The following is a 13,030-nucleotide window of genomic DNA, read 5'->3' on the forward strand; positions in this document are numbered from 1 at the left end:
AAGGACCACGGGCGTCAGGAATAAGAACCCCTTTCCCTCCCTTGTCCAGGTGTGTACTCACCATTGCTCCATCTGTAAGGGCACACTCTTCTGTAGAAGTAACTTGCCTTGCTGAGAATTAAAAATAAAATTTTATATTTGACTGCTATTTCCTTTGTGGCACCAAAACTTTATTTATAACATTGATGATTTTCAAGAGTAATTGCACAATTTCTATTAACTTTTATAATACTTATAGATTATTATTTATAATATTTATATTTATAAATTTATAGATTTTTATAGATTTATAGATTATTATAATATTTATAGATGATGATGATGATGATGATGATGATGATTATTGAGAGAGAGTCTCACTATGTCACTCAGACTGGAGTGCAGTGGCATGATCATGACTCAGCAGTCCCAACCTCAGGGCTCAAGTGATTCTCCCACCTCAGCCTCCGGAGTGGCTGGGACTACAGGTAGAGGTCAACATGTCCAGATAATTTTAAATTTTTTAGTAGAGATGGGATTTCCCCATGTTGCCAAAGCTGGTCTCGAACAACTGGGCTCAAGTGATTTGCCTGCCTTGTCCTGCCCAAGTGCGGGGATTGCAGGCATGAGCCACTGCACCCAGCAAATATTCATAGCTTTTAACTTATCAATTCCACTCCTGAAATCTTAGGCTAAAATACCTAAGCAAGTAGGCAGAGTTATATACAAATACCTTGTTACACTGTTTATAATAGTAAATTACTTAAAAATTCCAATTATTCATCAATTCAGAATTAGTTAAATAATTCAAGTTACATCTATGCTATGGAAATATTTTATTAGCTTAATAAACGATGAAGAGATTCTATATACTGCCAATGAAAGGTGATTAAAATACATTATGTGAAAAAATAAAACTAATATGATACTGAGAGACAGGGCTAGCTGGATTTCCTAGGCCAACTAAGAATCTCTAAGCCTAGCTGGGAAGGTGACTGCATCCACCTTTAAACATGGGGCTTGCAACTTAGCCCACACCCAAGGAATCAGAGAGCTCACTAAAATGCTAATTAGGCAAAAACAGGAGGTAAAGAAATAGCCAATCATCTATTGCCTGAGAGCACAGTGAGAGGGACAAGGATCAGGTTATAACCCCAGGCATTCCAGCCGGCAACCTCCTTTGGGTCCCCTCCCCTTATATGGAAGCTCTGTTTTCACTCTATTTCACTCTATTAAATCTTGCAACTGCACTCTTCTGGTCCGTGTTTTGTTACAGCTTGAGCTAGCTTTTGCTGGCATCCACCATTGCTGTTTGCCGCCACCACAGACCCACAGCTGACTTCCATCCCTAGGGATGCAGCAGGGTGTCGGCGGTGCTCTTGATCCAGCCAGGCGCCCATTGCCACTCTCCATGGGGCTAAAGGCTTGCCATTGTTCCTGCACAGCTAAGTGCCTGGGTTCGTCCTAATTGAGCTGAACACTAGTCACTGGGTTCCACGGTTCTCTTCCATGACCCACGACTTCTAATAGAGCTGTAATACTCAGGGCTGGCCCAAGTTTCCATTCCTTGGAATCTGTGAGGCCAAGAACTCCAGGTCAGAGAACACTAGACTTGCCACCATCTTGGAAGCAGCCCGCCACCATCTTGGGAGCTCTGGGAGCAAGGACCCACTGGTAACAATACATTGTAACTATAAGTTACATATTAAAATCATCATTTACATATTAAAATCATCTGAAAGAACCTCATCATACTGTTAACAGTGATTATATGTAGGAAATGGGATTAGGGTTCAACTCAGCCTCTATTCTGTCAGATGCCCACATAAACACATATACACATACATACATAAATACATAGACATTTCTAGCCACCACCAGGACCAGATCCTGCCAATCATACTAAACTACTACTTTAGTTTCTTACCTGATATTTAACCTGTTTCAAGCTGTTTTCTACTTTATGGCTAAAGAAGAGTGGGATGGTACATGTTTACAGGGGATTTTATATCTGCAATAAAACTGACTACAAGTTAAAAAATGTGCCATGAATTGTGTGGATCGTGAGCACACAGATAAATTAGACGTATGATCCTGGTGAAGGAAGCAGTTACATAAAGAAAAAAAATTGGGCCGGGCGCTGTGGCTCAAGCCTGTAATCCCAGCACTTTGGGAGGCCGAGACGGGCGGATCACGAGGTCAGGAGATCAAGACCATCCTAGCTAACACAGTGAAACCCCGTCTCTACTAAAAAAAATACAAAAAAAATTAGCCGGGCGCGATGGCGGCGCCTGTAGTCCCAGCTACTCGGGAGGCTGAGGCAGGAGAATGGCGTAAACCCAGGAGGCGAGCTTGCAGTGAGCTGAGATCTGGCCACTCCACTCCAGCCTGGGCGACAGAGTGAGACTCCGTCTCAAAAAAAAAAAAAAAAAAAAAGAAAGAAAGAAAAGAAAGAAAGAAAGAAAAAAAAAAATTGGAGAGCAATGTGGTAGCTGCTATGAAAACTTGGAGGAGAGGGGTAGACAAAACCAGGGAAGTGGCCGAAAATTACTTTAATTAAACAACACTTCTAACTAAATTGTCTTAACTTGAGTCTAAAAGCTGGCTAGCAGTGCAAAAATGTACAAGTGTTGGCACACACTATATGAAGAACAGCAGACAGATACATCAAGCAGCTCAATTTCTGTGGAAAATGAAAACAAAAACGTAAGGCTCTCTGAAAAACGAACATAATACATGAAGATGAAGAAATAGATTTTAATGTTATAATGCTAACTCGAGTAACTTTCTGAAACACGTCATATAAAAATTACCAATAAACGAAAGATGCAACATTTCATTATTTTACATACAATATTATGAAAGATTGAAATAGGAAAGAAGTAATGATAGATTTATTACTTCATCAGTGGGAGAGAAGGAAATATGTTTAAGAATTATTTAACAAATCACAAGCAATTGGTGATTAAGTAGGTGTATTGTATGAAATTGAGGTCACTTTCAAAGAAAATGATTAGATTTTTGGATGAGTCAAGTGAATGGATAGTGGTGTTTTTCCTGAATTGAGGATGGTTTAAGAAATAGTGCCACTTTAAAACTTTTTAACTATTTATATAATTTTAAATACATAGAACTTTGCAGTAAGAGTATGAGAAACTCCCCTATAACATATATGCAAAGATTCACATGTACCCATAATCACAAAGTCTTCATATTTTGCCCCATTGTGCTTTATCACTAGTTCAGTAGGTAGGAAGATGGAGAATTTTTTTTTCTGATTGGTTTACAAATAAATAGGAGGCATGATGCCCCTTTACATCTAAATTTTAAAGCTTGTATTTCTTAAGGAAAAGACATTATATTGTATAACTATGGTATTATAACCAAGATGAGGACAGTTAGCATTTAAATAAAATTATAACCTAATATAAAGTCCATGTTTAAAGTTAGACAGTAGTCCCAACAATGACTTCTATAGCTGTATTTTCCTTTTTCAGAATCCAATCCAGGAACAACTAATGCAGTTACTTTTCATGTCTCTTTAGACTTCTTGAGTTTTCAAAAGCTCCTCAGCTCTTCTTTTGCTTTCTTGATAGTGGAATTTTTGAAGAACATCCATTTATTATTTAGAATTTCCATCATTTTAGTTTCTTTGGCATTTCCTCATGACTAGGATTCAGGTTATGCAGTTTTGCTTGTTTGCTTTTAATGCCACAGAATAATGTAGCCTTTCTCCATGCACAATATCATTAATCATATGATGCTGATATGTTCTAATATTAATGTGGTTAGTTTCAGTCACTTGGTTAATGGGATGTCACTCTGGATTCATGGTAAGTTGCTATTTTTCTCTTTGTAATTCATAGAAATCTGTGAAAGTATATATTTATTGAGACTATTTAAATGGTCCACTCCTCAGAGCACTTTCACTCATGAGTTTTATTATTCTGTTTATGAATTTTTAAATGCATCATACCTTTCCTCTTTATTTATTGGCATTACACTATAAGGAAGAGCATTCTCCTTTCCCAAATTTGTATTGCTTTACTTATATTTGTATAGATTCACAGAATCTGATTTTATTCAATGGGCTACAATCCTTGCCATAATTATTTATTTTGATGCTCAAAATTTTCTAAATTATGCCATAAGGAGCTCCTTCCAACTAGAACTTGGGTCCTTTCCACATGTTCCAATCATGCTTTGAGTACTTCCTTATTTTCTATCTCTGCATCGTGATTTCAAATTACTTTATGCTTTTCCAGCTCAAGCCACAGAAACAGATATTTTTCCAAAAAGCCCTGATCTTTTTCTGTGAACAAAGTTATTAAGAAAATCAATATCTTGAAACAAGGATTGTTTTTTCATTGCCATTGCTTGTTCCTTGCTTTTGGTTCCTATAAGTGAACAGAGGAAATACATGCACACACACACAATCATGTAATTACCTTTGCGTATGTCTGTGTCTCTCTTTATTAAAAACAGTGAATCCATACTTGCAATTGCAATTGGAATCCAAACCTTCAAGATTCTTTCTAGTCTCAATACTTTCCATATAAGTAATTATTTTCTTCACAAGTATAAAAATTATCTTCCATTATCCTCAACAGTTTTTCTCATTTCTTCAAGCCTAGAATACCCAGTAAATAACTCCCAGATGTCTAGCCAATATTACTACGAAAAGCAAATGTAAAAGCTGTTTGGTGTTTGTTTATACTCTTTTGTTACTAAGAAAAGACAGTAAAATGTATTGATCTTAAACTTATTTTTTGCAAATATGTTACTCATTATCCTATCAAGATATAGAATATTTCCTGCACTCGAGAAAGTTTTCCCAACATGACCTTTCCTACCTTTTCAGGGGAAAGCATTGTTGTTTAAAAAAGAATTACTTTCAATTAATTTTACCTGTCCTAGAACATCATATAAATAGAATACTAAAATATGAACTAATCAGTTTTACTAACTAAAAAGTTTTTTCTAAATTATGACCCATACTTTTGCAGAGCTTATTAGTGTATTGCTTTATGAAGTGTCTGGTAAAGTGTTTTGCACATTTTTGTTTTTTACATGGAGTTACAAGAGTTATTTATATAAAATTTTAAAACTATTTATATAATTCAGATTTAAGTTTTTTTGCATGATTTTATAGTCTGTGTATTGCTTGCTAATTTTCTTAGCAGTCTACTTTTGCTGAAGTCCAAATTGTTGATAAGATCATATCTTGTTGCTTTCTGTGTTGTAAGAAGGAAATCTTTGCCAATCTTCAATATATTAAAGTATTCTGATTTCTTCTTCCTAGAAGCCTTGTTTTTTACTTCTATATTATCCCATTTGGATTAATATTTTGTGTGGTATTAAATTTTTAGATTAAACATATATATTTATAAAATGTATAGATATATATGAATACCTAATTTTGTTTAAAAGGCTGTCTATTTTCCATTGAATTGCTTTGATACTTCTGTATAAAATCAATGGATTGTACAAATGTGGGCTTACTTATGGGCTCTGTTGTGTTTCATTAGCTGTCCTCATGCTGATATCACACTGTCTTTATTATTAGAATTTTGTAGTAAGTCTTGATGTTAGGTATTCTCAGTACTTAACATTTATTCTTTATTTTGAGATTGCTTTGGCTGTAGGTCCTTTGAGTTCTCATGTAAAATATAAAATTAGCTTCTCAATTCATGGCAAAAAAAAAAAAGGTTGTTATGATTATATTTGGGATTTCTTTGAATCTTTACATGACTTTAAGGAAATTAACATTTTAACAATAATGAGATGTCCAATCCGTGCATATGGCACAGCTCTCTATTTCTTTAGATGTTGCCTTTCTTTCAACAATGTTTTGTAATTATCAGTGTAAAATTTTTGTATTTTATTGTTTGCCTAAATATAAATTGTGTATCTTATGCTTTTACACTTTATGGCAAACTATTGTTATTTTCTAATTATTGGATTCCAGTATGTAGATTTATAAACAATTTTTATGTAGACTTCATACATTAAACTTTGCTAAATTCACCTACTAATTCATGATATCTGTTGTATTTGTATACTTTTTAGGATTTTTCATGTTAAAAAGTTGTGTTCACTACAAATAAAGGTTGTGCAATTGTCATTGTGTATGTTAGTCTCAGACCTTGCATGGAGGGGACAACAGTTACTGTCCTCCGTTCCCGTCCTCGACTCTTTAGAGAGTCATCATCTAAAAGACACTGAATCTTAGAATATAGGGCAGAGTTATTTATCAGAACTCTATCATACATTTCACTCTCAGCTTTTACTTCTTGAATTGAATATCTTTTTTTTAAGCATTTGCACTTATGCCAGAAAAGTTTGATAGCCTTCTGCTTGAGATTACTCTACATTTCTAGATTAAATTTAAAGAGAATTGATATCTTTACAATACTGAGATTAGCACATCAGTGGTTGAAGGTGGATGAATTCCTACAAGCTTTATTTTGTCCCAATGTTCTTTCTTTAGTAACTTGTAAACCATGATGTTGAGTCTCTGGGGTCGGGAGGTGCTGTAGTTACCTGCTCTCTGCCTTGGTTTTTTTTATTCTGAATAGTTGAAGGTGTCAATTTAATTGGGGCACAGTGCCCAGATTCTGGCCAGATATTATTCTGGATGTTTCTGTGTGGGTATTTCTAGATGAGACTGGCATTTAAATTAATAAACTTTGAGTAAAGCATATTGTCCTTTATAATGTGCCTTCCAAGCAGTTGAAGACCTGGATAGAACAAAAGACTGACTTGCACCAATCAAGAAAGAATTCTACCAGGAGACTGCCTTTGGACTTAAATTACAACACTGACTCTTCCCTGAGTCTCCAGCCTATTGGCTCTCCCTGCAGATTTTGGATTTGACAGCCTTCATAACTGTATGAGGCAGGTTCTTAAAATTAATCTATCTCATATAGATACATAGATACAGATATATATGTATATGTATACCTATCTGCATGTATGTGTATATACATACATGTATGCATAACCTATTGGTTGTTTACCCTGAAGAACCCTTATTAATACAAATTCTGAGCAGTTTTAGAAATTATAAATAGATGTGGTAGGATATCACTTTTTTTTTTTTTTTTTTTTTTTTTTTTTTTTTTTTTTTTTGGAGATGGAGTCTCGCTTTGTCACCCAGGCTAGAGTGCAGTGGATCCATCTCGGTTCACTGCAACTGCCACCTCCCGGGTTCAAGCAATTCTCCTGCCTTAGGCTTTTCGAGTAGCTGGGAATCACCTGCATTTTTAATACTGTTTAAATACAGGCATACAGCTTAGTATTAAAGTCAAATAGGCCTGCTAACCAAATCTCAAAAGTTCATAAATTTAACGATAAATTGAGGGTAATACTGTTGTATTCTCACATTGCAATGGAGACTACTTAGGAATACCAACATAAAAGGCTTGTTGCCAAAGGACAGTTCTCTACCAAGAAGGGTGGAAATGAGCCAAATGTTGCAAGTTATTTTTCCCAGATTGAACATTTAAATGAAGGGGTGCAAAAAGCTAGAATGGTCAGTTCCTGAAAGCAATTTTTTTTGGTGGGGGGGGACAGAGTCTTACTATATTGCCCAGGCTGGAGTGCAGTGGCACGATCTTGGCTCACTGCAAGCTCCACCCTCTGAGTTCAAGCGATTCTCCTGCCTCAGCCTCCTAAGTAGCTGGGATTATAGGCGCCTGCCACTGCCCCCGTCTAATTTTTTGTATTTTTGGTAGAGACGGGGTTTCACCATCTTGACCAGGCTGGTCTTGAACTCCTGACCTCATGATCCACCCACCTCAGCCTCCCAAAGTGCTGGAATTACAGGCGTGAGCCACCACGCCCTGCCTGAAAGCATTTTTTTTTTTTTCACCAAGTGTTCTGCTCCTAATAGGTCAAAGATCTCCAATATTAAGACTTTTTACTTTTCTTTTTCTTTTCTTCTTTATGCCTGAAGTCAATTCTACGAGAAAATGCCAATAGCCTATTGGAAATCCTCAGGTAAAGTCCTGAGCAATAAAGCCCTTGGAAATAATTCAATATTTACTCATCAAATTTTAGACTCAAGAAGAAAATAAATGGACACAAATTAGAAAAATGAACAAAATAACAATGAAGTACTTCACATAATGTACAAATGGAAAAGAAGATAGCAGCACAAATATTTCTTTGTTAAATGATAATTATAAAGGGAATCATATTTTACCTATCAAACTGTCAAAGGTAAATGTCAGTAATAACTAGTGTTGTTGAAAATTTAGGCAAACATTATTTTAGTCATTGTTGAAATTGATGTAATCTCCTGGAAGTTAATTTTGTGATTTCTATAAATCTTTCTTGAAAATTATCCTTACAAAAAAATTATTATCTTTCAAGCAATTTTATGTTTAAGAATGTTTTCAATAATTGTCCCTGTCAAAGTGTGTAAGAGGGTAGAGGGTCCTGGTTATCCTCCTTTCCTTGTAATGACCCATTTGCTTTTTCTATTTTCTATCAGTAAGTCTCAGCTTGGGACTGATCCTGAAATTTGAAGACTACAGTAATTAAACAATATGAACTCTGGACTACATATTTTATGAGATATTACAATTCGGAAATGGTGCAAATATGTTGTAGTTTCACATTATTCTCTTTGTTGGTCCTATATTACCACATAATATGTGGTGCTACTAAAAGTGGTAATTGTTAAACATCCCAAACCTGGCCTGCTTCCTGTTTTTCTATAGCCCACTAGTTAAGAATGATTTTCACAGATGAATATTTGTATTCAATTTGGTGATAGGGAAACTCTAACTTTCAGCTACACTTTGTAGAAAAAAAATGGATTATATTATTTTAATTAGTGGACCTTTAATTAAAGACAATGCAATTATTGTTGTTGTTAATATTGTTTGAATTTCATAAAAATTATTTGTGGACATATATTTTACTGTCTTGTTATATTAATGCCTATGTGATATTCTTGAATTTGCCTCTTTTTCCATAAAGCCTAAGCTATATATTATTTGGCCATTTATTTAAAAGTTTGCTGAATTCTGGCTAAAATATTAAGAAATAACATCAGAGGCTATTTTATTTTTGAGAAAATTATGTTACTTAAGAAAAACCATCCCTATTGGTAATCCAATAAAATTAGTTCTAGTAAATATTGAAACTTGAAACAGTCTCAAAAGATCCCGTAAGGCAGCCTCTGTAATCATTCTCAGCAGCCATGGTTATCTGCTAAGTCCTAATCCCTGAAGCCAGAGGATCCACCAGGTAGGTGTATGACAAGCAATCTAATACTTCTTATATTTGCAGTGGCTTTAATCTGGTAAATCAAAGTATGGACATCTGCATATATGTGAATATTTTCCATAACCTTGAGAAAAATGATCTATGATCTGAGGTTTTTCAAGAACAATTAACTAGCCGTAAGTTCTTATGCCACTAATTTTAGACAATATATTCCTCCTCTTCACTAACACAATAGCCCTGGACTTATTTATATTTGCTGTGTGGTATGCTGCCACATGCCCAAGCAGACACACATACACACACACACACACACACACGTGTCTTACTTGTAGAACACAAGCAAACAAATGAACACTCTCCGATGGCACATTATAGCTTTTGGAATAAAGTCCAGCAACTCTCACAGCATTAATAGTCATTTTTGATATTTGTATTTTCCTTGTCTCCCCAAGTTCTACCTTGCACTTATACGATATTGAAAAAACTAGAGTTACCTTAAACTACATTATCTAGTTTAAATCTGCTCTTCTATCTACCTTGTCCACTCATCCATCATTCCTCAGGAATCAGAGGTAACTGCCTAACCAAAAAACAAAATACAGTAACTGCAACTCTTCTGCTTTAGTTAGATTTCAATGCTTCATTCTCTCTGAACTCCACATCCCATATGTACACTTGTTATTTCTTCCTTCTTTCCCCTGCTGGCCCATCCCCCACCTCTTTTCCTTTCAGTCTCTCTTTTCCAGAATTACATAGGTACAAACTCATGAGAACTACTCACTGTACCAAATTTACTATTATGTCACAATTCTGTAGTATAGTATTTATAATATTGTAGGTTTTTGATAAAACAATGAATTAATAAAGAAGTAAATTTTGGGGTTAGCAAAAAAACAAACAATAACAAAAAAAAAAAACACATTGCTGTGTCAAATTCAACAACTGGTTCTAATTTTTGTGCCTGTAATTCCCTGCATGACTCTGAAAATGTATTTAAATTTTTAGGCTTTATTGTCTCTTGATATTCATAAGGTTTTCTTTGATAAGAACACCATTAACATGTACTTCCTTTGATTTTTTTTTTTTTTTTTTTTTTTAAGGCAAGGATAATGGAGAAAATGAGAGTCAACAACTTGTTTTCATTGAGTACCTGGACGTTTCAGAACAACGAGACTTAGGTGCATTTAAATTCAGTGACAAAGGCATAATTTATAAATCCTCCTGGAGAAATATTTTTAGAGGAATAACTCAACCAGGGGCTAAAGAATAAAAGAGAAAAAACAAATAGCATGTATTCACCACTTTAGTCTTCACACTTCTCAATTTCATTAGTCAGGTAGAATTTACAACCCCATTGATTGATATGCTATGATGATCTAAAACCAGCTATTATGCTGGCAGATTTCACAAACCAAACATCTCAAATAATATGTATTTTTGTTTTGTTTTGATATGGTTACTATTGCAAAAGAAGGAAGCATGTGGGCATTAATTAAGGTGGATTTTATGAACAGAACATTTTTACCACATGAATGAGAATCTGCGTGGTCTTTGCACCATAGACAAGTGGATTGAGAAATGGAGGGACCAGCAAGTAAATGCTAGAAAAGAGAATATGGATATAAGGGGGGATGTGAGACCCAAACCCATGCGTGAAGAAGGAGAAGAAGGCAAGGAGGTAGAACTGGAGGAAGACACAGATGTGAGCAATGCAGGTATTGAATGCTTTAAACCTAGCCTCCTTCTGGGGCAAACGAAACACTGTGATAAATATCTGGATGTAGGACAATGTGATGAATGTGAGGTCAAATCCTGCAACAGTGAAGGCCACAAACAAACCATAGATTTTGTTGACTTGAACATTTGCTGCAGCTAGTTTCACAATGGCCATATGCTCACAGTAGGAGTGGGGGATGACTGTTGTGTGGTACAATTGAAACCGGCACTTTATCAGTACTAGGCATGGGGCTACAAGAATAGCAGCCCTGAGTACGACCATAGTTCCTATCTGAATGACAAGCTGATGGGTGAAGATGATGGCATGTCTTAGTGGATAACAGATGGCCACATAACGATCCAGGGCCATGGCCATCAGGATGCCTGACTCTATGCACTGAAATGTGTGGATGAACCACATTTGAAGCAAGCAGGAATCAAAATAGATTTCAGGCACGTTAAACCAGAATATTCCAAGCATCTTGGGCATAATGCTGCTAGCAAGTGCAATATCTGTAGCTCCTAGTATGCCTAAGAAAATGCACAAGGGCTCATGGAGACTACGCTCAGATTTGATGATGATCAGAAGAAGGGAATTTCCAATCATAGCAATGAGATAAATGTCACGGAATGGATCCCAATCCAGCACTGCACAGATTCTAGGCCTGGGATCCCTATTAGTGTCAACACAGAGGGCATGTAGACTGTGATGTTGGAAATGGACATAGTGTCCTTGGGCCTCCTGATGCAAACAAAAGAAGTTTCTCAGTCAGTGTTATTGTTCCCCTTCTGCTTTCTGATTTTATCCAAAGTCATTATATTGAGTCTGTCTGATTTGGGTAGAACTCTAAAATCATCCATCTTATTCACAGTTTTGAAAGGAAAAGATGGATTCATGGAGATACATCACTGTTTTCAGGTAGGGCATTCACAGGCACTGTGGCATAATAGGACATTATGCACATGGCAATCCAAATACATTAGAACCAGCAAAATCACCTGGACAGGAGATTGGACCACTGGCCTGTCTGTTATTTCTTTCTAGACCTGTGGACAAAAAAATACATAGAAATTTATTTTTATTGGGTATTGCACTTTAATGAGTGTAATAAACTTCTCCATATTTCACATTTCAGCTATTCCTCTAGTATTTAACTATTTCCAATTTTCTTTAAGTTAAGAACATTTTAGACCAGCAGATTATCAGACTCTGACCAGTACATTGGTGTAAAAGATTCCCAACGAAAGAGAATAGAGGTAGAAATAATTGACACCCAAGAACATAATATATTTCTTTTTATATTCAGAAGAATGTAAAGAGAGTGTTTTAGAAGGTATAGAAGTCCTTATACTTTTGACAAATCTGGGCCAAATCTCCTGGTTGCTTTTTAAATTTCTTTAAAGTTAAAGGGAATTATACTTTTCCTATATATTTTTAACAGCTGAGATTCTTGAAATGTTGTGAGTTTAAAAATTCTGTAGTACACTTTATAGAATACCTAGAGAGAAGGAACTGCTAAGGGACAAGATGAGCAGCAACAATGCATGCAGCAAGAGGACTTGCTCCTGATAAACCACAGATCATGAATAAGGACAAATGAATCATTTAGCCAGAATAAAGTCCAGTTTCTCGGTTTTAAACTGTTGAGAGTCATAATTAGCATAATATGACCCAATGAAGGTTCATTAGTTCTCAATGAAATATAGGTAAGTGAGATGCTTATATAATTTTGTGAGCTCTGACATAAGAAATTAGTAAAAATAAAAAAGCTAAAGGACAGATTTCTTAGAAGAAGTCAAATGCAGAACTAGACAGGGAAGACAGGACAAACTTGAGGATACTAAAATTGAGAAAAGCACTATGAATAACTGAAGAAAATTTAGTCACTTTTCAATTTCACTGATGACTGAATTTTCTGAAAAACCTGGGTTCTTATGCTTTATATGAAAGTTCTCTGATCAAAATAGTTATTTTCTAAAAATTACATATTTTGGATCAGTACGTTTTAAGCTATACATTAGAGAAATGTTTGTGATTCAGTGAAAAGTAGGGTTAAGTTACTTCATTCTTTCCTAGACATTTCAATAAAATTGCTTT

The 13,030-nt window shown here is 35.3% G+C and overlaps 1 protein-coding gene across 1 annotated transcript; it reads right to left on the reverse strand.

The window, feature by feature from the left end:
* Positions 1-10,720: 10,720 nt before the first annotated feature.
* Positions 10,721-11,658, reverse strand: LOC104662336 (olfactory receptor 52A1-like). The gene is given in 2 exon segments (XM_010363341.1): positions 10,721-11,568; positions 11,571-11,658. Coding segments are annotated over 2 exon segments (936 nt in total).
* Between the last annotated feature and the right edge of the window lie 1,372 nt (positions 11,659-13,030).

This window comes from Rhinopithecus roxellana, chromosome 15 (genome assembly GCF_007565055.1).
Source record: "Rhinopithecus roxellana isolate Shanxi Qingling chromosome 15, ASM756505v1, whole genome shotgun sequence".
NCBI lineage: Eukaryota > Metazoa > Chordata > Mammalia > Primates > Cercopithecidae > Rhinopithecus > Rhinopithecus roxellana.